Source organism: Coregonus lavaretus (assembly GCF_964263955.1).
Source record: "Coregonus lavaretus genome assembly, contig: HAP1_SCAFFOLD_439, whole genome shotgun sequence".
Classification (NCBI taxonomy): domain Eukaryota; kingdom Metazoa; phylum Chordata; class Actinopteri; order Salmoniformes; family Salmonidae; genus Coregonus; species Coregonus lavaretus.
The window spans coordinates 328,039-351,623 of NW_028165087.1; the positions used below are offsets into that span (position 1 = coordinate 328,039).

The window sequence follows — 23,585 nt, forward strand, 5'->3', positions numbered from 1 at the left end:
TGTAGGAAAACACGTCTACAAAGCCAGTGTTCCTCTCACACCCTTGGGTCTGGTGTTTTTACAACACCAGTGTAGAGCTTAACTCAGTTTCTCCCCAGTAATGCCTTTGGTGGTGTATCTCCTGTCAGGCTGAAAGGGTATGGGTTAGTTAGTGTAGGGGGGCTTTGGGTGGGGTGGTGGTGGGGGGGGAGTTCAATATTATATCTGTTTCGGCTTCTTGCGGTCAATTTTGCATTTATGTTCCGGCCCCCTGACCATCCACTCAATTAAAAATTGGCCCGCGGCTGAATCTAGTTGATGATCCCTGCTGTAGGGGTTAGGGCTGTAGGGGTTAGGGCTGTAGGGGTCAGGGCTGTAGGGGTTAGGGCTGTAGGGGTTAGGGCTGTAGGGGTTAGGGCTGTAGGGGTTAGGGCTGTAGGGGTTAGGGTTAGGGCTGTAGGGGTTAGGGCCGTAGGGGTTAGGGTTAGGGCTGTAGGGGTTAGGGCCGTAGGGGTTAGGGCTGTAGGGGTTAGGGCTGTAGGGGTTAGGGTTAGGGCTGTAGGGCTGTAGGGGTTAGGGCTGTAGGGGTTAGGGCTGTAGGGGTTAGGGCTGTAGGGGTTAGGGCTGTAGGGGTCAGGGCTGTAGGGGTTAGGGCTGTAGGGGTTAGGGTTAGTGCTGTAGGGGTTAGGGCTGTAGGGGTTAGGGCTGTAGGGGTTAGGGTTAGTGCTGTAGGGGTTAGGGCTGTAGGGGTTAGGGCTGTAGGGGTTAGGGCTGTAGGGCTGTAGGGGTTAGGGCTGTAGGGGTTAGGGCTGTAGGGGTTAGGGCTGTAGGGGTTAGGGCTGTAGGGGTTAGGGCTGTAGGGGTTAGGGTTAGGGCTGTAGGGGTTAGGGCTGTAGGGGTTAGGGCTGTAGGGGTTAGGGTTAGGGCTGTAGGGGTTAGGGCTGTAGGGGTTAGGGCTGTAGGGGTTAGGGTTAGTGCTGTAGGGGTTAGGGTTAGGGCTGTAGGGGTTAGGGCTGTAGGGGTTAGGGCTGTAGGGGTTAGGGTTAGGGCTGTAGGGGTTAGGGTTAGGGCTGTAGGGGTTAGGGCTGTAGGGGTTAGGGCTGTAGGGCTGTAGGGGTTAGGGTTAGGGCTGTAGGGGTTAGGGCTGTAGGGGTTAGGGCTGTAGGGGTTAGGGCTGTAGGGGTTAGGATTAGGGCTGTAGGGGTTAGGGCTGTAGGGGTTAGGGCTGTAGGGGTTAGGGTTAGGGCTGTAGTGGTTAGGGTTAGGGCTGTAGGGGTTAGGGCTGTAGGGGTTAGGGCTTTAGGGGTTAGGGTTAGGGCTGTAGGGGTTAGGGTTAGGGCTGTAGGGGTTAGGACTGTAGGGGTTAGGGCTGTAGGGGTTAGGGCTGTAGGGGTTAGGGTTAGGGCTGTAGGGGTTAGGGCTGTAGGGGTTAGGGTTAGGGCTGTAGGGGTTAGGGCTGTAGGGGTTAGGGCTGTAGGGGTTAGGGTTAGGGCTGTAGGGGTTAGGGCTGTAGGGGTTAGGGTTAGGGCTGTAGGGGTTAGGGCTGTAGGGCTGTAGGGGTTAGGGCTGTAGGGGTTAGGGTTAGGGCTGTAGGGGTTAGGGTTAGGGCTGTAGGGGTTAGGGCTGTAGGGGTTAGGGCTGTAGTGGTTAGGGCTGTAGGGGTTAGGGCTGTAGGGGTTAGGGCTGTAGTGGTTAGGGCTGTAGGGCTGTAGGGGTTAGGGCTGTAGGGGTTAGGGTTAGGGCTGTAGGGGTTAGGGCTGTAGGGGTTAGGGCTGTAGGGGTTAGGGCTGTAGGGGTTAGGGTTAGGGCTGTAGTGGTTAGGGCTGTAGGGGTTAGGGTTAGGGCTGTAGGGGTTAGGGCTGTAGGGGTTAGGGCTGTAGTGGTTAGGGCTGTAGTGGTTAGGGCTGTAGGGGTTAGGGCTGTAGGGGTTAGGGTTAGGGCTGTAAGGGTTAGGGCTGTAGGGGTTAGGGCTGTAGGGGTTAGGGCTGTAGGGGTTAGGGCTGTAGGGGTTAGGGCTGTAGGGGTTAGGGTTAGGGCTGTAGGGGTTAGGGCTGTAGGGGTTATGGCTGTAGGGGTTAGGGCTGTTGGGGTTAGGGCTGTAGGGGTTAGGGCTGTTGGGGTTAGGGCTGTAGGGGTTAGGGTTAGGGCTGTAGGGGTTAGGGCTGTAGAGGTTAGGGCTGTAGGGGTTAGGGCTGTAGGGGTTAGGGCTGTAGGGGTTAGGGCTGTAGGGGTTAGGGCTGTAGGGGTTAGGGTTGTAGGGCTGTAGTGGTTAGGGTTAGGGCTGTAGGGGTTAGGGGTTAGGGCTGTAGGGGTTAGGGCTGTAGGGGTTAGGGCTGTAGTGGTCAGGGCTGTAGGGCTGTAGGGGTTAGGGCTGTAGTGGTTAGGGCTGTAGGGGTTAGGGCTGTAGGGGTTAGGGTTAGGGCTGTAGGGGTTAGGGCTGTAGGGGTTAGGGCTGTAGGGGTCAGGGCTGTAGGGGTTATGGCTGTAGGGGTTAGGGCTGTAGGGGTTAGGGTTAGGGCTGTAGGGGTTAGGGCTGTAGGGGTTATGGCTGTAGGGGTTAGGGTTAGGGCTGTAGGGGTTAGGGTTAGGGCTGTAGGGGTTAGGGCTGTAGGGGTTAGGGCTGTAGGGGTTAGGGCTGTAGTGGTTAGGGTTAGGGCTGTAGGGGTTAGGGCTGTTGGGGTTAGGGCTGTAGGGGTTAGGGCTGTTGGGGTTAGGGCTGTAGGGGTTAGGGCTGTAGGGGTTAGGGCTGTAGGGGTTAGGGCTGTAGGGGTTAGGGCTGTAGGGGTTAGGGCTGTAGGGGTTAGGGTTGTAGGGCTGTAGTGGTTAGGGTTAGGGCTGTAGGGGTTAGGGTTAGGGCTGTAGGGGTTAGGGCTGTAGGGGTTAGGGCTGTAGGGGTTAGGGCTGTAGGGGTTAGGGTTAGGGCTGTAGGGGTTAGGGCTGTAGGGGTTAGGGCTGTAGGGGTTAGGGTTAGGGCTGTAGGGGTTAGGGCTGTTGGGGTTAGGGCTGTAGGGGTTAGGGCTGTAGTGGTTAGGGCTGTTGGGGTTAGGGCTGTTGGGGTTAGGGCTGTTGGGGTTAGGGCTGTAGGGGTTAGGGCTGTAGGGGTTAGGGTTAGGGCTGTAGGGGTTAGGGCTGTAGGGGTTAGGGCTGTAGGGGTTAGGGCTGTTGGGGTTAGGGCTGTTGGGGTTAGGGCTGTTGGGGTTAGGGCTGTAGGGGTTAGGGCTGTAGGGGTTAGGGCTGTAGGGGTTAGGGCTGTAGGGGTTAGGGCTGTAGGGCTGTAGTGGTTAGGGTTAGGGCTGTACGGGTTAGGGGTTAGGGCTGTAGGGGTTAGGGCTGTAGTGGTTAGGGTTAGGGCTGTTGGGGTTAGGGCTGTAGGGGTTAGGGCTGTAGGGGTTAGGGCTGTAGGGGTTAGGGCTGTAGGGGTTAGGGCTGTAGGGGTTAGGGCTGTAGGGCTGTAGTGGTTAGGGTTAGGGCTGTACGGGTTAGGGGTTAGGGCTGTAGGGGTTAGGGCTGTAGTGGTTAGGGTTAGGGCTGTTGGGGTTAGGGCTGTTGGGGTTAGGGTTAGGGCTGTAGGGGTTAGGGCTGTAGTGGTTAGGGTTAGGGCTGTTGGGGTTAGGGCTGTAGGGGTTAGGGCTGTAGGGGTTAGGGCTGTAGGGGTTAGGGCTGTTGGGGTTAGGGTTAGGGCTGTAGGGGTTAGGGCTGTAGGGGTTAGGGCTGTTGGGGTTAGGGCTGTAGGGGTTAGGGCTGTAGGGGTTAGGGCTGTAGGGGTTAGGGTTAGGGCTGTAGGGGTTAGGGCTGTAGGGGTTAGGGCTGTAGGGGTTAGGGGTTAGGGCTGTAGGGGTTAGGGCTGTAGGGGTTAGGGTTGTAGGGGTTAGGGCTGTACTTTATTTCTAGTGTGTTTTTGTGCTACTTTGTGTTATTTTTAGTGCTACATTGGTTAGTGCGTTGTTGGGTTTAGAGCTGGCGAGAAAGGCATTTCACTGTACTTGTGCATGTGACATTTAAAACTTGAAAACTTGAATTTGTTTCCTGTAAAGGAACTCCTCTGTAGTTTCCTGTAAAGAAACTGTGTTGCCAGCCAGACCTTCTCTGTAGCTGTTAATGAACTGAACCCTGACCCCCTGGACTGTAGATATGATTCACCAATCACCACTAGAGTCTAGATCCGTTTGGCATAGTCACCAATGTTTCAGATGATTTAAAGATGGGTCTAGACACCATGTTTCAGATTATTTAAAGATGGGTCTAGACACCATGTTTCAGATGATTTAAAGAGGAGACTAGTCACCATGTTTCAGATGATTTAAAGAGGAGACTAGTCACCATGTTTCAGATTATTTAAAGAGGAGACTAGTCACCATGTTTCAGATTATTTAAAGAAGCAATAGTGACATGATTCACTTTCCCTTTTTAGTTTCAACTCAATTTAACTCATTTTGTATCTCTTTGTCTCACTCTCTATTTCTCTCTCTCTATTGCTCTCTCTTCCTTGATCTCTCTCTTCGTGTCTCTCTTCCTCTCAGGGGGAGGAGATCTTCCTGGACATGTTTGAAGACGAGTACAGGAGCATGACGGTTAGTCCACCTGTTTCTCTCTCACACACACACACACACACACACACACACACACAAACACGATATACATGTTCTCTTTGTGTTGTTATGACTTTCCTGCGTTATAGTTCTGAGAATAATCTGTGTGTGTGTGTGTGTGTGTGTGTGTGTGTGTGTGTGTGTGTGTGTGTGTGTGTGTGTGTGTGTGTGTGTGTGCGTTCTTGTATAAGCCAGATGTTGTTGTGGAGGGAGGTGCTCAGTACATTTAAATTTTAGTCATTTAGCAGACACTCTTATCCAGAGCGACTTAACAGGAGCAATTAGGGTTAAGTGCCTTGCTCAAGGGCACATCGACAGATTTTTTTCAACCTAGTCGGCTCGGGGGGGATTAGAACCAGAGACCTTTCTGTTACTGGGCACAACGCTCTTACCCACTAAAGCTACCTGCCGCCCCATTCAACTGCTACATGAAGCATGCTTCTTATTAAAAAACCAGCCTCTCGTATCGCTCTTGGACAGCCTTGGATAAAAGTGCAAGTCGGTGGCATTGATGTCTGACAGTCATCGGCCACGTACAGCGCCTTCAGGAAGTATTCAGACCCCTTGACTTATTCCGCATTTTGTTGTGTTTACAGCCTGTATTCAAAACAAATTTAACCTAATTGTTTTTCTCTCTCACCCATCTACACACAATACCCCATAATGACAAAGTGAAAACATGATTTTGAAAAATGAAATACAGAAATATCTCATTTCCATAAGTATTCACACTACCCCTGAGTCAACACATGTTAGAATCCCCCTTTGGCAGCGATTACAGCTGTGAGTCTTTCTGGGTTAGTCTCTCAGAGCTCTCCACACCTGGATTGTGCAACATTCATTATTCTTTTCAAAATTCTTCAAGCTCTGTCAAATTGGTTGTTGATCTTTGCTAGACAACCATTTTCAAGTCTTTTCTTGCCGTAGATTTAAGTTCAAACTGTAACTAGGCCACTCAGGAACATTCACCGTCGTCTTGGAAAGCAACTCCAGTGTATATTTGTCCTTGTGTTTTAGGTTATTGTCCTGCTGAAAGGTGAATTCATCTCCCAGTGTCTGTTGGAAAGAAGACTGAACCATGCAACTTATTATGTGACTTGTTAAGCACATTTTTTACTCCTGAACTTATTTAGGCTTGCCAGAACAAAGGGGGTTGAATACTTATTGACTCAAAGACATTTCAGCTTTTCATTTTTTTTTTTTTTTTTTGTAAACATTTTCGAAAACATTATTCTACTTTGACATTATGGGGGTATTGTGTGTATGGAGAAGAAGGTTGATATGATGTTTTTTTAATGGTGTAATGATGTCATAGTATCGTGGGGGACCAGGAAAGAGTTAGTATATACATTGGTTTGGTGCCAGAAAGTCTACATTCCGTTATGTCAAAGGAGATTAATGATGTTTGGTCCGGCAGGTAGCTTTAGTGGTTAAGAGCGTTGTGCCCAGTAACCGAAAGGTCGCTGGTTCTAATCCCCCCCGAGCCGACTAGGTTGAAAAATCTGTCGATGTGCCCCTTGAGCAAGGCACTTAACCCTAAATTGCTCCTGTAAGTCGCTCTGGATAAGAGCGTCTGCTAAATGACTAAAAAATAAATGTTTAGGGTAGCGTGATTGATGGACAGGATATAATGACCTGGGGGCAAAGGGTAATAACAACAGAGAAAGGGATGGGCCCACGATGATTACCAGATGGTCGTGGAGAAGTTTGTAACAGGCTGTATAAGAGAGAGTGAATCCCAAATGTCTGTTATAACTAACCATGGTAACGACTAATAAAACATTTACATCAACTCCTCATCAAAAGTGTCGAAGTACATAATAATAATAATAATAATGTGCCATTTAGCAGACGCTTTTATCCAAAGCGACTTACAGTCATGCGTGCATACATTTTTTACGTATGGGTGGTCCCGGGGATCGAACCCCACTACCCTGGCGTTACAAGCGCCGTGCTCTACCAATTGAGCTACAGAGGACCACGTACATCCTTAAATTCGTAATCACTTGATACCTAGAAAACTCATCATGACAAAGGTACTGCTCTGTTTCAGCTGTTATGGTCAGTCTAGCTGTATGGAGAAGAAGGTACTGCTCTGTTTCAGCTGTTATGGTCAGTCTAGCTGTATGGAGGAGAAGGTACTGCTCTGTTTCAGCTGTTATGGTCAGTCTAGCTGTATGGAGGAGAAGGTACTGCTCTGTTTCAGCTGTTATGGTCAGTCTAGCTGAGTGGAGGAGAAGGTACTGCTCTGTTTCAGCTGTTATGGTCAGTCTAGCTGTATGGAGGAGAAGGTACTGCTCTGTTTCAGCTGTTATGGTCAGTCTAGCTGTATGGAGGAGAAGGTACTGTTCTGTTTCAGCTGTTATGGTCAGTCTAGCTGTATGGAGGAGAAGGTACTGCTCTGTTTCAGCTGTTATGGTCAGTCTAGCTGTATGGAGAAGGTACTGCTCTGTTTAAGCTGTTATGGTCAGTCTAGCTGTATGGAGGAGAAGGTACTGCTCTGTTTCAGCTGTTATGGTCAGTCTAGCTCTATGGAGAAGGTACTGCTCTGTTTCAGCTGTTATGGTCAGTCTAGCTGTATGGAGGAGAAGGTACTGCTCTGTTTCAGCTGTTATGGTCAGTCTAGCTGTATGGAGGAGAAGGTACTGCTCTGTTTCAGCTGTTATGGTCAGTCTAGCTGTATGGAGGAGAAGGTACTGCTCTGTTTCAGCTGTTATGGTCAGTCTAGCTGTATGGAGGAGAAGGTACTGCTCTGTTTCAGCTGTTATGGTCAGTCTAGCTGTATGGAGGAGAAGGTACTGCTCTGTTTCAGCTGTTATGGTCAGTCTAGCTGTATGGAGGAGAAGGTACTGCTCTGTTTCAGCTGTTATGGTCAGTCTAGCTGTATGGAGGAGAAGGTACTGCTCTGTTTCAGCTGTTATGGTCAGTCTAGCTGTATGGAGGAGAAGGTACTGCTCTGTTTCAGCTGTTATGGTCAGTCTAGCTGAATGGAGGAGAAGGTACTGCTCTGTTTCAGCTGTTATGGTCAGTCTAGCTGTATGGAGGAGAAGGTACTGCTCTGTTTCAGCTGTTATGGTCAGTCTAGCTGTATGGAGAAGGTACTGCTCTGTTTCAGCTGTTATGGTCAGTCTAGCTGTATGGAGAAGGTACTGCTCTGTTTCAGCTGTTATGGTCAGTCTAGCTGTATGGAGAAGGAGGTACTGCTCTGTTTCAGCTGTTATGGTCAGTCTAGCTGTATGGAGAAGGTACTGCTCTGTTTTAGCTGTTATGGTCAGTCTAGCTGTATGGAGAAGGTACTGCTCTGTTTCAGCTGTTATGGTCAGTCTAGCTGTATGGAGGAGAAGGTACTGCTCTGTTTCAGCTGTTATGGTCAGTCTAGCTGTATGGAGGAGAAGGTACTGCTCTGTTTCAGCTGTTATGGTCAGTCTAGCTGTATGGAGGAGAAGGTACTGCTCTGTTTCAGCTGTTATGGTCAGTCTAGCTGTATGGAGAAGAAGGTACTGCTCTGTTTCAGCTGTTATGGTCAGTCTAGCTGTATGGAGGAGAAGGTACTGCTCTGTTTCAGCTGTTATGGTCAGTCTAGCTGTATGGAGAAGGTACTGCTCTGTTTCAGCTGTTATGGTCAGTCTAGCTGTATGGAGAAGGTACTGCTCTGTTTCAGCTGTTATGGTCAGTCTAGCTTTATGGAGAAGGTACTGCTCTGTTTCAGCTGTTATGGTCAGTCTAGCTGTATGGAGAAGAAGGTACTGCTCTGTTTCAGCTGTTATGGTCAGTCTAGCTGTATGGAGGAGAAGGTACTGCTCTGTTTCAGCTGTTATGGTCAGTCTAGCTGTATGGAGGAGAAGGTACTGCTCTGTTTCAGCTGTTATGGTCAGTCTAGCTGTATGGAGGAGAAGGTACTGCTCTGTTTCAGCTGTTATGGTCAGTCTAGCTGTATGGAGGAGAAGGTACTGCTCTGTTTCAGCTGTTATGGTCAGTCTAGCTGTATGGAGGAGAAGGTACTGCTCTGTTTCAGCTGTTATGGTCAGTCTAGCTGTATGGAGGAGAAGGTACTGCTCTGTTTCAGCTGTTATGGTCAGTCTAGCTGTATGGAGGAGAAGGTACTGCTCTGTTTCAGCTGTTATGGTCAGTCTAGCTGTATGGAGGAGAAGGTACTGCTCTGTTTCAGCTGTTATGGTCAGTCTAGCTGTATGGAGGAGAAGGTACTGCTCTGTTTCAGCTGTTATGGTCAGTCTAGCTGTATGGAGGAGAAGGTACTGCTCTGTTTCAGCTGTTATGGTCAGTCTAGCTGTATGGAGGAGAAGGTACTGCTCTGTTTCAGCTGTTATGGTCAGTCTAGCTGTATGGAGAAGGTACTGCTCTGTTTCAGCTGTTATGGTCAGTCTAGCTGTATGGAGGAGAATGTACTGCTCTGTTTCAGCTGTTATGGTCAGTCTAGCTGTATGGAGGAGAAGGTACTGCTCTGTTTCAGCTGTTATGGTCAGTCTAGCTGTATGGAGAAGGTACTGCTCTGTTTCAGCTGTTATGGTCAGTCTAGCTGTATGGAGGAGAAGGTACTGCTCTGTTTCAGCTGTTATGGTCAGTCTAGCTGTATGGAGGAGAAGGTACTGCTCTGTTTCAGCTGTTATGGTCAGTCTAGCTGTATGGAGAAGGTACTGCTCTGTTTCAGCTGTTATGGTCAGTCTAGCTGTATGGAGGAGAAGGTACTGCTCTGTTTCAGCTGTTATGGTCAGTCTAGCTGTATGGAGAAGGTACTGCTCTGTTTCAGCTGTTATGGTCAGTCTAGCTGTATGGAGGAGAAGGTGCTGCTCTGTTTCAGCTGTTATGGTCAGTCTAGCTGTATGGAGAAGGTACTGCTCTGTTTCAGCTGTTATGGTCAGTCTAGCTGTATGGAGAAGGTACTGCTCTGTTTCAGCTGTTATGGTCAGTCTAGCTGTATGGAGAAGGTGCTGCTCTGTTTCAGCTGTTATGGTCAGTCTAGCTGTATGGAGGAGAAGGTACTGCTCTGTTTCAGCTGTTATGGTCAGTCTCGCTGTATGGAGAAGAAGGTACTGCTCTGTTTCAGCTGTTATGGTCAGTCTAGCTGTATGGAGGAGAAGGTACTGCTCTGTTTCAGCTGTTATGGTCAGTCTAGCTGTATGGAGAAGAAGGTACTGCTCTGTTTCAGCTGTTATGGTCAGTCTAGCTGTATGGAGAAGGTACTGCTCTGTTTCAGCTGTTATGGTCAGTCCTGCTTTATGGAGAAGGTACTGCTCTGTTTCAGATGTTATGGTCAGTCTCGCTGTATGGAGAAGGTGCTTTTTTGTGTCCTTAAGTGTCCATGCACCCATCCATACCTTTTGAAATGTTTGAGTCCCTTTATGATATAATGTGATTTGTGGATTCCAGTAGAGTATTATAGAGTGTGTGTCGTCCCTCTCCAGAGCAAGCCCCTGAACGTGGAGTACCTGATGATGGATGCATCCGTGTTGCTTCCCCCAACGGGGACTCCTCTGACTGGGATAGACTTCGTTAAGAGACTGCCCTGTGGAGGAGTAGAGAAGACCAGACGGGTACACACACACACACACACACACACACACACACACTGAGACACACACACACACTGACACGCACACACACACACACACACTGACACACACACACACACACACACACACACACACACACACACACACACACACTGAGACACACACACACACTGAGACACACACACACACACACACTGAGACACACACACACTGAGACACACACACACACACACACACACACACACACACACACACACACACACACACACACACACACACTGAGACACACACACACTGAGACACACACACACACACACTGAGACACACACACACTGACACACACACACACACTGAGACACACACACACACACTGAGACACACACACACACACACTGACACGCACACACACACTGACACGCGCACACACACACACACTGACACGCACACACACACACACTGAGACACGCACACACACACACACTGAGACACACACACACACTGACACACACACTGAGACACACACACACACACACACACACACACACACACACACTGAGACACACACACACACACACACACACACACACACACACACACACTGAGACACACACACACACACACACACTGAGACACACACACACACACACACACACACACACACACTGAGACACACACACTGAGACACACACACTGAGACACACACACACACACACTGAGACACACACACACTGAGACACACACACAAACACACACTGAGACACACACACACTGAGACAAACACACACTGAGACAAACACACACTGAGACAAACACACACTGAGACACACACAAACACACACTGAGACACACACACACTGAGACACACACACACTGAGACAAACACACACTGAGACAAACACACTCTGAGACACACACACACACACACACACACACTGAGACAAACACACACTGACACACACTGACCCAGCCACTCTGTGTTGAATATGTTAGTGACCTGTGTTCTCTTCTACAGGCCATCCGTGTGTTCTTCATGTTGAGATCATTATCTCTTCAGCTGCAGGGAGAACCAGAGACACAGCTTCCTCTCACACGCTCTGAAGACCTCATCAAGACTGACGATGTTCTAGACCTAAGTAAGATTGTGTGTTTGTGTGTTACACTCTGAAGACCTCATCAAGACTGACCATATTCTAGACCTAAGTAAGACTGTGTGTTACACTCTGAAGACCTCATCAAGACTGACAATATTCTAGACCTAAGTAAGACTGTGTGTTACACTCTGAAGACCTCATCAAGACTGACCATGTTCTAGACCTAAGTAAGACTGTGTGTTACACTCTGAAGACCTCATCAAGACTGACCATGTTCTAGACCTAAGTAAGACTGTGTGTTACACTCTGAAGACCTCATCAAGACTGACCATGTTCTAGACCTAAGTAAGACTGTGTGTTACACTCTGAAGACATCATCAAGACTGACCATGTTCTAGACCTAAGTAAGACTGTGTGTTACACTCTGAAGACCTCATCAAGACTGACTATGTTCTAGACCTAAGTAAAACTGTGTGTTACACTCTGAAGACCTCATCAAGACTGACCATGTTCTAGACCTAAGTAAGACTGTGTGTTACACTCTGAAGACCTCATCAAGACTGACCATGTTCTAGACCTAAGTAAGACTGTGTGTTACACTCTGAAGACCTCATCAAGACTGACTATGTTCTAGACCTAAGTAAAACTGTGTGTTACACTCTGAAGACCTCATCAAGACTGACTGTTCTAGACCTAAGTAAGACTGTGTGTTACACTCTGAAGACCTCATCAAGACTGACAATGTTCTAGACCTAAGTAAGACTTTGCTACACTCTGAAGACCTCATCAAGACTGACCATGTTCTAGACCTAAGTAAGACTGTGTGTTACACTCTGAATACCTCATCAAGACTGAACATGTTCTAGACCTAAGTAAGACTGTGTGTTTGTGTGTTACACTCTGAAGACCTCATCAAGACTGACCATGTTCTAGACCTAAATAAGACTGTGTGTTACACTCTGAAGACCTCATCAAGACTGAGGATGTTCTAGACCTAAGTAAGACTGTGTGTTACACTCTGAAGACCTCATCAAGACTGACCATGTTCTAAACCTAAGTAAGACTGTGTGTTACACTCTGAAGACCTCATCAAGACTGACCATGTTCTAGACCTAAGTAAGACTGTGTGTTACACTCTGAAGACCTCATCAAGACTGACCATGTTCTAAACCTAAGTAAGACTGTGTGTTACACTCTGAAGACCTCATCAAGACTGACCATGTTCTAGACCTAAATAAGACTGTGTGTTACACTCTGAAGACCTCATCAAGACTGACAATGTTCTAGACCTAAGTAAGACTGTGTGTTTGTGTGTTACACTCTGAAGACCTCATCAAGACTGACCATGTTCTAGACCTAAGTAAGACTGTGTGTTTGTGTGTTACACTCTGAAGACCTCATCAATACTGACCATGTTCTAGACCTAAATAAGACTGTGTTACACTCTGAAGACCTCATCAAGACTGACCATGTTCTAGACCTAAGTAAGACTGTGTGTTACACTCTGAAGACCTCATCAAGACTGACCATGTTCTAGACCTAAATAAGACTGTGTGTTACACTCTGAAGACCTCATCAAGACTGACAATGTTCTAGACCTAAGTAAGACTGTGTGTTTGTGTGTTACACTCTGAAGACCTCATCAAGACTGACCATGTTCTAGACCTAAGTAAGACTGTGTTTGTGTGTTACACTCTGAAGACCTCATCAATACTGACCATGTTCTAGACCTAAGTAAGACTGTGTGTTACACTCTGAAGACCTCATCAAGACTGACTATGTTCTAGACCTAAGTAAGACTGTGTTACACTCTGAATACCTCATCAAGACTGACAATGTTCTAGACCTAAGTAAGACTGTGTGTTACACTCTGAAGACCTCATCAAGACTGACCATGTTCTAGACCTAAGTAAAACTGTGTGTTACACTCTGAAGACCTCATCAAGACTGACTATGTTCTAGACCTAAGTAAGACTGTGTGTTACACTCTGAAGACCTCATCAAGACTGACCATGTTCTAGACCTAAGTAAGACTGTGTTACACTCTGAAGACCTCATCAAGACTGACCATGTTCTAGACCTAAGTAAGACTGTGTGTTACACTCTGAAGACCTCATCAAGACTGAACATGTTCTAGACCTAAGTAAGACTGTGTGTTTGTGTGTTACACTCTGAAGACCTCATCAAGACTGACCATGTTCTAGACCTAAGTAAGACTGTGTTACACTCTGAAGACCTCATCAAGACTGACCATGTTCTAGACCTAAGTAAGACTGTGTGTTTGTGTGTTACACTCTGAAGACCTCATCAAGACTGACCATGTTCTAGACCTAAGTAAGACTGTGTGTTACACTCTGAAGACCTCATCAAGACTGACCATGTTCTAGACCTAAATAAGACTGTGTGTTACACTCTGAAGACCTCATCAAGACTGATGATGTTCTAGACCTAAGTAAGACTATGTGTTACACTCTGAAGACCTCATCAAGACCGACTATGTTCTAGACTTAAGTAAGACTGTGTGTTTGTGTGTTACACTCTGAAGACCTCATCAAGACTGACCATGTTCTAGACCTAAGTAAGACTGTGTTACACTCTGAAGACCTCATCAAGACTGACCATGTTCTAGACCTAAGTAAGACTGTGTGTTACACTCTGAAGACCTCATCAAGACTGACCATGTTCTAAACCTAAGTAAGACTGTGTGTTACACTCTGAAGACCTCATCAAGACTGACCATGTTCTAGACCTAAGTAAGACTGTGTGTTTGTGTGTTACACTCTGAAGACCTCATCAAGACTGACCATGTTCTAGACCTAAGTAAGACTGTGTGTTTGTGTGTTACACTCTGAAGACCTCATCAATACTGACCATGTTCTAGACCTAAGTAAGACTGTGTGTTACACTCTGAAGACCTCATCAAGACTGACTATGTTCTAGACCTAAGTAAGACTGTGTTACACTCTGAAGACCTCATCAAGACTGACCATGTTCTAGACCTAAGTAAGACTGTGTGTTACACTCTGAAGACCTCATCAAGACTGACCATGTTCTAGACCTAAGTAAGACTGTGTGTTAGACTCTGAAGACCTCATCAAGACTGACCATGTTCTAGACCTAAGTAAGACTGTGTGTTTGTGTGTTACACTCTGAAGACCTCATCAAGACTGACCATGTTCTAGACCTAAGTAAGACTGTGTGTTACACTCTGAAGACCTCATCAAGACTGACTATGTTCTAGACCTAAGTAAGACTGTGTGTTTGTTACACTCTGAAGACCTCATCAAGACTGACCATGTTCTAGACCTAAGACTGTGTGTTACACTCTGAAGACCTCATCAAGACTGACAATGTTCTAGACCTAAGTAAGACTGTGTTACACTCTGAAGACCTCATCAAGACTGACAATGTTCTAGACCTAAGTAAGACTGTGTGTTACACTCTGAAGACCTCATCAAGACTGACAATGTTCTAGACCTAAGTAAGACTGTGTGTTACACTCTGAAGACCTCATCAAGACTGACCATGTTCTAGACCTAAGTAAGACTGTGTGTTTGTGTGTTACACTCTGAAGACCTCATCAAGACTAACTATGTTCTAGACCTAAGTAAGACTGTGTGTTACACTCTGAAGACCTCATCAAGACTGACTATGTTCTAGACCTAAGTAAGACTGTGTGTTACACTCTGAAGACCTCATCAAGACTGACCATGTTCTAGACCTAAGTAAGACTGTGTGTTACACTCTGAAGACCTCATCAAGACTGACCATGTTCTAGACCTAAGTAAGACTGTGTGTTACACTCTGAAGACCTCATCAAGACTGACAATGTTCTAGACCTAAGTAAGACTGTGTGTTGCACTCTGAAGACCTCATCAAGACTGACAATGTTCTAGACCTAAGTAAGACTGTGTGTTGCACTCTGAAGACCTCATCAAGACTGACCATGTTCTAGACCTAAGTAAGACTGTGTGTTACACTCTGAAGACCTCATCAAGACTGACCATGTTCTAGACCTAAGTAAGACTGTGTGTTACACTCTGAAGACCTCATCAAGACTGACCATGTTCTAGACCTAAGTAAGACTGTGTGTTTGTGTGTTACACTCTGAAGACCTCATCAAGACTGACCATGTTCTAGACCTAAGTAAGACTGTGTGTTACACTCTGTAGACCTCATCAAGACTGACCATGTTCTAGACCTAAGTAAGACTGTGTTACACTCTGAAGACCTCATCAAGACTGACCATGTTCTAGACTTAAGTAAGACTGTGTTACACTCTGAAGACCTCATCAAGACTGACCATGTTCTAGACCTAAGTAAGACTGTGTGTTACACTCTGAAGACCTCATCAAGACTGACCATGTTCTAAACCTAAGTAAGACTGTGTGTTTGTGTGTTACACTCTGAAGACCTCATCAAGACTAACTATGTTCTAGACCTAAGTAAGACTGTGTGTTACACTCTGAAGACCTCATCAAGACTGACTATGTTCTAGACCTAAGTAAGACTGTGTGTTTGTTACACTCTGAAGACCTCATCAAGACTGACAATGTTCTAGACCTAAGTAAGACTGTGTGTTACACTCTGAAGACCTCATCAAGACTGACAATGTTCTAGACCTAAGTAAGACTGTGTGTTGCACTCTGAAGACCTCATCAAGACTGACCATGTTCTAGACCTAAGTAAGACTGTGTGTTACACTCTGAAGACCTCATCAAGACTGACCATGTTCTAGACCTAAGTAAGACTGTGTGTTACACTCTGAAGACCTCATCAAGACTGACCATGTTCTAGACCTAAGTAAGACTGTGTGTTACACTCTGAAGACCTCATCAAGACTGACCATGTTCTAGACCTAAGTAAGACTGTGTGTTACACTCTGAAGACCTCATCAAGACTGACCATGTTCTAGACCTAAGTAAGACTGTGTGTTACACTCTGAAGACCTCATCAAGACTGACCATGTTCTAGACCTAAGTAAGACTGTGTGTTACACTCTGAAGCATCAAGACTGACCATGTTCTAGACCTAAGTAAGACTGTGTGTTACACTCTGAAGACCTCATCAAGACTGACCATGTTCTAGACCTAAGTAAGACTGTGTGTTACACTCTGAAGACCTCATCAAGACTGACCATGTTCTAGACCTAAGTAAGACTGTGTTACACTCTGAAGACCTCATCAAGACTGACCATGTTCTAGACCTAAGTAAGACTGTGTTACACTCTGAAGACCTCATCAAGACTGACCATGTTCTAGACCTAAGTAAGACTGTGTGTGTGTTGGTTACAGTTATAAGGTTGGAACAGACAGAGGGGGGTTCAGGCCCTCAGTGGAAACCTCTGACTCAACTCTCATCTCTGACCCAATCTGATACACTTATCGAGCAGATCAATCTGGACCAAGGTTCTTCCTCTCAGAGAGGGGTAAAACGGAATGAAACACTGATCACTTCCCTTCTGATGCAGAGACAGACCTGGGGAGGGACGGTTGATTAAGTCTCTATCTAATAGAGAGCTGGGGAGGGACGGTTGATTAAGTCTCTATCTAATAGAGACCTGGGGAGGGACTGGTTGATTAAGTCTCTATCTAATAGAGACCTGGGGAGGGACGGTTGATTAAGTCTCTATCTAATAGAGACCTGGGGAGGGACGGTTGTTTGAGTCTCTATCTAATAGAGACCTGGGGAGGGACTGGTTGATTAAGTCTCTATCTAATAGAGACCTGGGGAGGGACTGGTTGATTAAGTCTCTATCTAATAGAGACCTGGGGAGGGACTGGTTGATTAAGTCTCTATCTAATAGAGACCTGGGGAGGGACGGTTGATTAAGTCTCTATCTAATAGAGACCTGGGGAGGGACGGTTGATTAAGTCTCTATCTAATAGAGACCTGGGGAGGGACTGGTTGATTAAGTCTCTATCTAATAGAGACCTGGGGAGGGACGGTTGATTAAGTCTCTATCTAATAGAGACCTGGGGAGGGACGGTTGATTAAGTCTCTATCTAATAGAGAGCTGGGGAGGGACGGTTGATTAAGTCTCTATCTAATAGAGACCTGGGGAGGGACGGTTGATTAAGTCTCTATCTAATAGAGACCTGGGGAGGGACTGGTTGATTAAGTCTCTATCTAATAGAGACCTGGGGAGGGACGGTTGATTAAGTCTCTATCTAATAGAGACCTGGGGAGGGACTGGTTGATTAAGTCTCTATCTAATAGAGAGCTGGGGAGGGACGGTTGATTAAGTCTCTATCTAATAGAGAGCTGGGGAGGGACGGTTGATTAAGTCTCTATCTAATAGAGAGCCGGGGAGGGACGGTTGATTAAGTCTCTATCTAATAGAGACCTGGGGAGGGACTGGTTGATTAAGTCTCTATCTAATAGAGAGCTGGGGAGGTACGGTTGATTAAGTCTCTATCTAATAGAGACCTGGGGGAGGGACGGTTGATTAAGTCTCTATCTAATAGAGACCTGGGGAGGGACGGTTGATTAAGTCTCTATCTAATAGAGACCTGGGGAGGGACGGTTGATTAAGTCTCTATCTAATAGAGACCTGGGGAGGGACGGTTGATTAAGTCTCTATCTAATAGAGAGCTGGGGAGGGACTGGTTGATTAAGTCTCTATCTAATAGAGACCTGGGGAGGGACGGTTGATTAAGTCTCTATCTAATAGAGACCTGGGGAGGGACGGTTGATTAAGTCTCTATCTAATAGAGACCTGGGGAGGGACGGTTGATTAAGTCTCTATCTAATAGAGACCTGGGGAGGGACGGTTGATTAAGTCTCTATCTAATAGAGACCTGGGGAGGGACGGTTGATTAAGTCTCTATCTAATAGAGACCTGGGGAGGGACGGTTGATTAAGTCTATCTAATAGAGAGCTGGGGAGGGACGGTTGATTAAGTCTCTATCTAATAGAGAGCTGGTGAGGGACTGTTGATTAAGTCTATCTAATAGAGAGCTGGGGAGGGACGGTTGATTAAGTCTCTATCTAATAGAGACCTGGGGAGGGACGGTTGATTAAGTCTCTATCTAATAGAGACCTGGGGAGGGACGGTTGATTAAGTCTATCTAATAGAGACCTGGGGAGGGACGGTTGATTAAGTCTCTATCTAATAGAGACCTGGGGAGGGACGGTTGATTAAGTCTATCTAATAGAGACCTGGGGAGGGACGGTTGATTAAGTCTATCTAATAGAGAGCTGGGGAGGGACGGTTGTTTAAGTCTCTATCTAATAGAGACCTGGGGAGGGACGGTTGTTTAAGTCTCTATCTAATAGAGAGCTGGGGAGGGACGGTTGATTAAGTCTCTATCTAATAGAGACCTGGGGAGGGACTGGTTGATTAAGTCTCTATCTAATAGAGACCTGGGGAGGGACTGGTTGATTAAGTCTCTATCTAATAGAGACCTGGGGAGGGACGGTTGTTTAAGTCTCTATCTAATAGAGAGCTTATGGTGACGTATGACAGAGGTTGATGATTAAGTCTATCTGATAGTAACGTTGATGTCATTGTTTCATTGAAGAGGAAGACAAAGCAGATTTTGTTCCTACCACTGCAGCTAAGTTTAAACCGGGGGGGAATTCCAACCACAATCAATGACAGGGCTCTGTAGACTAAAGGTTATTCTGGGACCGTTAATTCCTCACTTATCGCTGACGATGAAATCATGGCTTTACTCATTTTACATGACATCTCATATTAAAAGATGGAATGTTGACCTCCACATATTTCCTCTCATCGTGTGTCTCTACTGTCTTGACACGGTGGTCCCACACTCCTCATTTAAAAGATACCTGGTTGTTTTATGGTTACGTTTGCGGGTTAGTGTCCATGGTTGTGTGTTCTGTTAGATAACAGTGACCTGATAACCTGTGTGGGGGTGAGGAAGAACGGGGTTGTTACATTTTTTAAAAACGTTTTTAGTCATTTAGCAGACGTTCGTATCCAGAGCCAACAAACCACATATCACAGTAAGAACATTGTGCGCAACAAGTGTTCGTTGTGGTTGTGTTATGGTTGTGGTTGTGTTATGGTTGTGGTTGTGGTCTCGCCCTGTAGATAACAGCGATCTGATCGCCTGTTTGGTGGTGAGTAAGGAGGGCGGTCAGGCCCAAAGGTTCCTGGCGGTGGACGTGTACCAGATGAGCCTGGTGGAACCCGAAACCAAACGGCTGGGCTGGGGAGTGGTCAAGTTCGCTGGGCTGCTACAGGTAAGACGAGGGGGGAGGGAGGGAGGAAGGGGAGGGGGAGGGGGTGGAGGGGGTGGGGGAGGGAGGAGGGAGGGAGGGGGAGGGGAGGGAGAAGGGGGGTGGGGGGAGGGAGGGGAGGGAGAAGGGGGGTGGGGGGAGGGGAGCTGTGTGTTCATGTTAAATGCCTTATGGACAAACTGTGATCCAGTTAGCCTTTTTTAAGTAGTCCTGTAGTATCTCCCTGATTATTACATGTCAAAAGAGTCTAACCTCTCCCCTCCACACAGGCTGACGTCATGACAACAGCTAGTCTTCAAAACAAACAGGACATTACAGACATAAGACCGTAACGCCTGGCGTTACCAGACCGTAACACCTGGCGTTACCAGACCGTAACACCTGGCGTTACCAGACCGTAAAACCTGGCATTACCAGACCGTAAAACCTGGCATTACCAGACCGTAACACCTGGCGTTACCAGACCGTAAAACCTGGCATTACCAGACCGTAACGCCTGGCATTACCAGACCGTAACAGCGTTTCTCTCTCTCTCTCTCTCTCTCCCCCCAACAGGACATGCAGGTGTCTGGCGTAGAGGATGACAGCAGAGCGTTGAATATCATCATCCACAAGCCCTCGTCCAACCCCCACGCCAAGCCCCTCCCCATCCTGCAGGCTAACTTCATATTCGCCGACCACATCCGCTGCATAATCGCTAAGCAACGCCTGGCCAAGGGAAGGATACAGGCCAGACGCATGAAGACACAGAGGATAGCAGGTAGAGAGAGAGAGAGAGAGACGGGGGGAGAGAGCGAGAGACGGGGGAGAGAGAGAGAGACGGGGAGAGAGAGAGAGACGGGGAGAGAGAGAGACGGGGGAGAGACGGGGAGAGAGAGAGACGGGGGAGAGAGAGAGAGACGGGGGAGAGAGAGACACGGGGGAGAGAGAGAGACGGGGGGAGAGAGAGAGACGCGGGAGAGAGAGAGACGGGGGAGAGAGAAACGGAGAGAGAGAGACGGGGAGAGAGAGAGAGACGGGGAGAGAGAGAGAGACGGGGAGAGAGAGAGACGGGGGAGAGACGGGGAGAGAGAGAGACGGGGGAGAGAGGGAGACGGGGGAGAGAGAGAGACGGGGGAGAGAGAGACACGGGGGAGAGAGAGAGACGGGGGGAGAGAGAGAGACGCGGGAGAGAGAGAGACGGGGGAGAGAGAAACGGAGAGAGAGAGACGGGGGGGGAGAGAGACGGGGAGAGAGAGAGAGACGGGGAGAGAGAGAGAGACGGGGAGAGAGAGAGACGGGGAGAGGGAGACGGGAGACGGGAGAGAGAGGCTGAGAGAGAGAGGCTGAGAGAGAGAGACAGAGAGAGCGAGAGACCCCACAGTGCCCCAGGACAGCAACACAATTAGACCCAACCAAATCATGAGAAAACAAAAAGAGAATTACTTGACACATTGGAAAGTATTAACAAAAAAACAGAGCAAACTAGAATGCTATTTGGCCCTAAACAGAGAGTACACAGTGGCAGAATACCTGACCACTGTGACTGACCCAAAATGAAGGAAAGCTTTGACTATGTACAGACTCAGTGAGCATAGCCTTGCTATTGAGAAAGGCCACCGTAGGCAGACCTGGCTCTCAAGAGAAGACAGGCTATGTGCACACTGCCCACAAAATGAGGTGGAAACTGAGCTGCACTTCCTAACCTCCTGCCAAATGTATGACCATATTAGAGACACATATTTCCCTCAGATTACACAGACCCACAAAGAATTTGAAAACAAATCCAATTTTGATAAACTCCCATATCTATTTGGTGAAAAACCACAGTGTGCCACCACAGCTGCAAGATTTGTGACCTGTTGCCACAAGAAAAGGGCAACCAGTGAAGAACAAACACCATTGTAAATACAACCCCTATTTATGTTGATTTATTTTCCCATTTGTACTTGAACTATTTGCACATTGTTACAACACTGTATATATACATAATATGACATTTGAAATGTCTTTATTCTTTTGGAACTTCTGAGTGTAATGTTTACTGTTAATATTATTTACTATCTACTTCACTTGCTTTGGCAAGTGGGGAGGGAGGGCGACAGGGAGAGAGAGAGAGAGAGAGAGAGAGAGAGAGACAGGGGGAGAGAGAGCGACAGGGAGAGAGAGAGAGAGAGAGAGAGAGAGAGACAGACAGACAGACAGGGAGAGACAGGGGGAGAGAGAGAGAGAGAGAGAGACAGGGGGAGAGAGCGAGAGACAGGGGGAGAGCGAGAGACAGGGGGAGAGAGAGAGACAGGGGGAGAGAGAGAGAGAGAGACAGGGGGAGAGAGAGAGAGAGAGACAGGGGGAGAGAGAGAGAGAGAGAGAGAGAGAGAGAGAGAGAGACACAGAGAGGAGACACCTCCCACTCTAACATCTCTGTGTGTCCCCAGCATTACTAGACCTGCCTGTCCAGCCCAGTTCGTCAGAGGTCCTGGGGTTCGGCCAGACAGGAAACACTGCCGCCGGCGGTCAACTCCCTTTCCGCTTCTACGACCAATCACGTCGAGCGCCGAACGACCCCACCGCACAGAGATCTGTGTTCGCCTCCGTTGACAAGGTCCCAGGTAACACACACACACACACACACATCCAGTTACACACTCTCGTGTACAGGCACCACCAGGTGTATGTTCAGCTTGCGTCATTTCAGCTTTAACAGAAGCGGTTTAATGTATCCCAGAATAGTTGGTTTCTATGTATCTAAGTGGTGTGATTTCCTCTGAATCTGAGTAGGCTGTTTATACTGTGGGGAGAACAAGTATTTGATACACTGCCGATTTTGCAGGTTTTCCTACTTACAAAGCATGTAGAGGTCTGTCATTTTTTTATCATAGGTACACTTCAACTGTGAGAGACGGAATCTAAAACAAAAATCCAGAAAATCACATTGTATGATTTTTAAGTAATTAATTTGCATTTTATTGCATGACATAAGTATTTGATCACCTACCAACCAGTAAGAATTCCGGCTCTCACAGACCTGTTAGTTTTTCTTTAAGAAGCCCTCCTGTTCTCCACTCATTACCTGTATTAACTGCACCTGTTTGAACTCGTTACCTGTATAAAAGACACCTGTCCACACACTCAATCAAACAGACTCCAACCTCTCCTCTACATGCTTTGTAAGTAGGAAAACCTGCAAAATCGGCAGTGTATCAAATACTTGTTCTCCCCACTGTATATTACATTAAAGCTAGAATCCTTTTTTTTTTTTTTTTTTGCTAATTTATTACAAATATTAAACTGAAATATCACATTTACATAAATATTCAGACCCTTCACACTCAGTACTCTGTTGAAGCACCTTTGGCAGCGATTACAGCCTTGAGTCTTCTTGGGTATGACGCTACAAGCTTGGCACACCTGTATTTGGGGAGTTTCTCCCATTGTTCTCTGCAGATCCTCTCAAGCTCTGTCAGGTTGGATGGGGAGCGTCGCTGCAAAGCAATTTTCAGGTCTCTCCGGAGATCCTCTGAATCTGAGTAGGCTATATATATATATTACATTAAAGCTGGAATCCTTCATGGTCAAACTGCCGTGTCTGTTTGGGATATTACAACAACAAAGAAGTTACTGGAAACAACCAGCGCTGTTTTTTTTTCTTCCTCTGACGTCATTGCATGCGGGATAAAACAGAACAATATCAACGCTCCTCACCTCCGCTTGGTCAACAAAACAATAATAGTGGTGCTGTTTCGCCTACTAACTCTAGCTCCATCTCTCTCTCCTGTTTCCTCTACTTCCTCTAGCTCCATCTCTCTCTCCTGTTTCCTCTACTTCCTCTAGCTCCATCTCTCTCTTCTGTTTCCTCTACTTCCTCTAGCTCCATCTCTCTCTCCTGTTTCCTCTACTTCCTCTAGCTCCATCTCTCTCTCCTGTTTCCTCTACTTCCTCTAGCTCCATCTCTCTCTCCTGTTTCCTCTAGCTCCATCTCTCTCTTCTGTTTCCTCAAGCTCCATCTCTCTCTTCTGTTTCCTCTACTTCCTCTAGCTCCATCTCTCTCTTCTGTTTCCTCTAGCTCCATCTCTCTCTCCTGTTTCCTCTAGCTCCATCTCTCTCTTCTGTTTCCTCTAGCTCCATCTCTCTCTCCTGTTTCCTCTACTTCCTCTAGCTCCATCTCTCTCTTCTGTTTCCTCTAGCTCCATCTCTCTCTTCTGTTTCCT

At 47.1% G+C, this 23,585-nt stretch overlaps 1 protein-coding gene and 1 long non-coding RNA gene across 3 annotated transcripts in view; one reads left to right on the forward strand and one right to left on the reverse strand.

Annotated features, from left to right (window-relative positions):
* The window catches only part of LOC311116282 (protein CLEC16A-like), a 137,035-nt gene that overhangs the window by 104,160 nt on the left and 9,290 nt on the right, over positions 1-23,585 (forward strand). Inside the window, 6 exon segments of the mRNA XM_084191385.1 lie at positions 4,500-4,550; positions 9,992-10,120; positions 11,112-11,232; positions 19,250-19,401; positions 19,954-20,158; positions 21,813-21,986. Of these exon segments, the coding sequence (XP_084047511.1) occupies positions 4,500-4,550; positions 9,992-10,120; positions 11,112-11,232; positions 19,250-19,401; positions 19,954-20,158; positions 21,813-21,986 (832 nt within the window).
* Positions 13,154-14,034, reverse strand: LOC311116280. 2 transcript variants are annotated; one of them, XR_014611391.1, is made up of 3 exons: positions 13,738-14,034; positions 13,370-13,552; positions 13,154-13,302 (listed from the first exon to the last, which is right to left on the reverse strand). It is a non-coding gene; the product is annotated as an uncharacterized lncRNA (long non-coding RNA). The 2 variants fall into 2 exon arrangements; XR_014611392.1 differs by having other exon boundaries at positions 13,154-13,270; positions 13,330-13,552.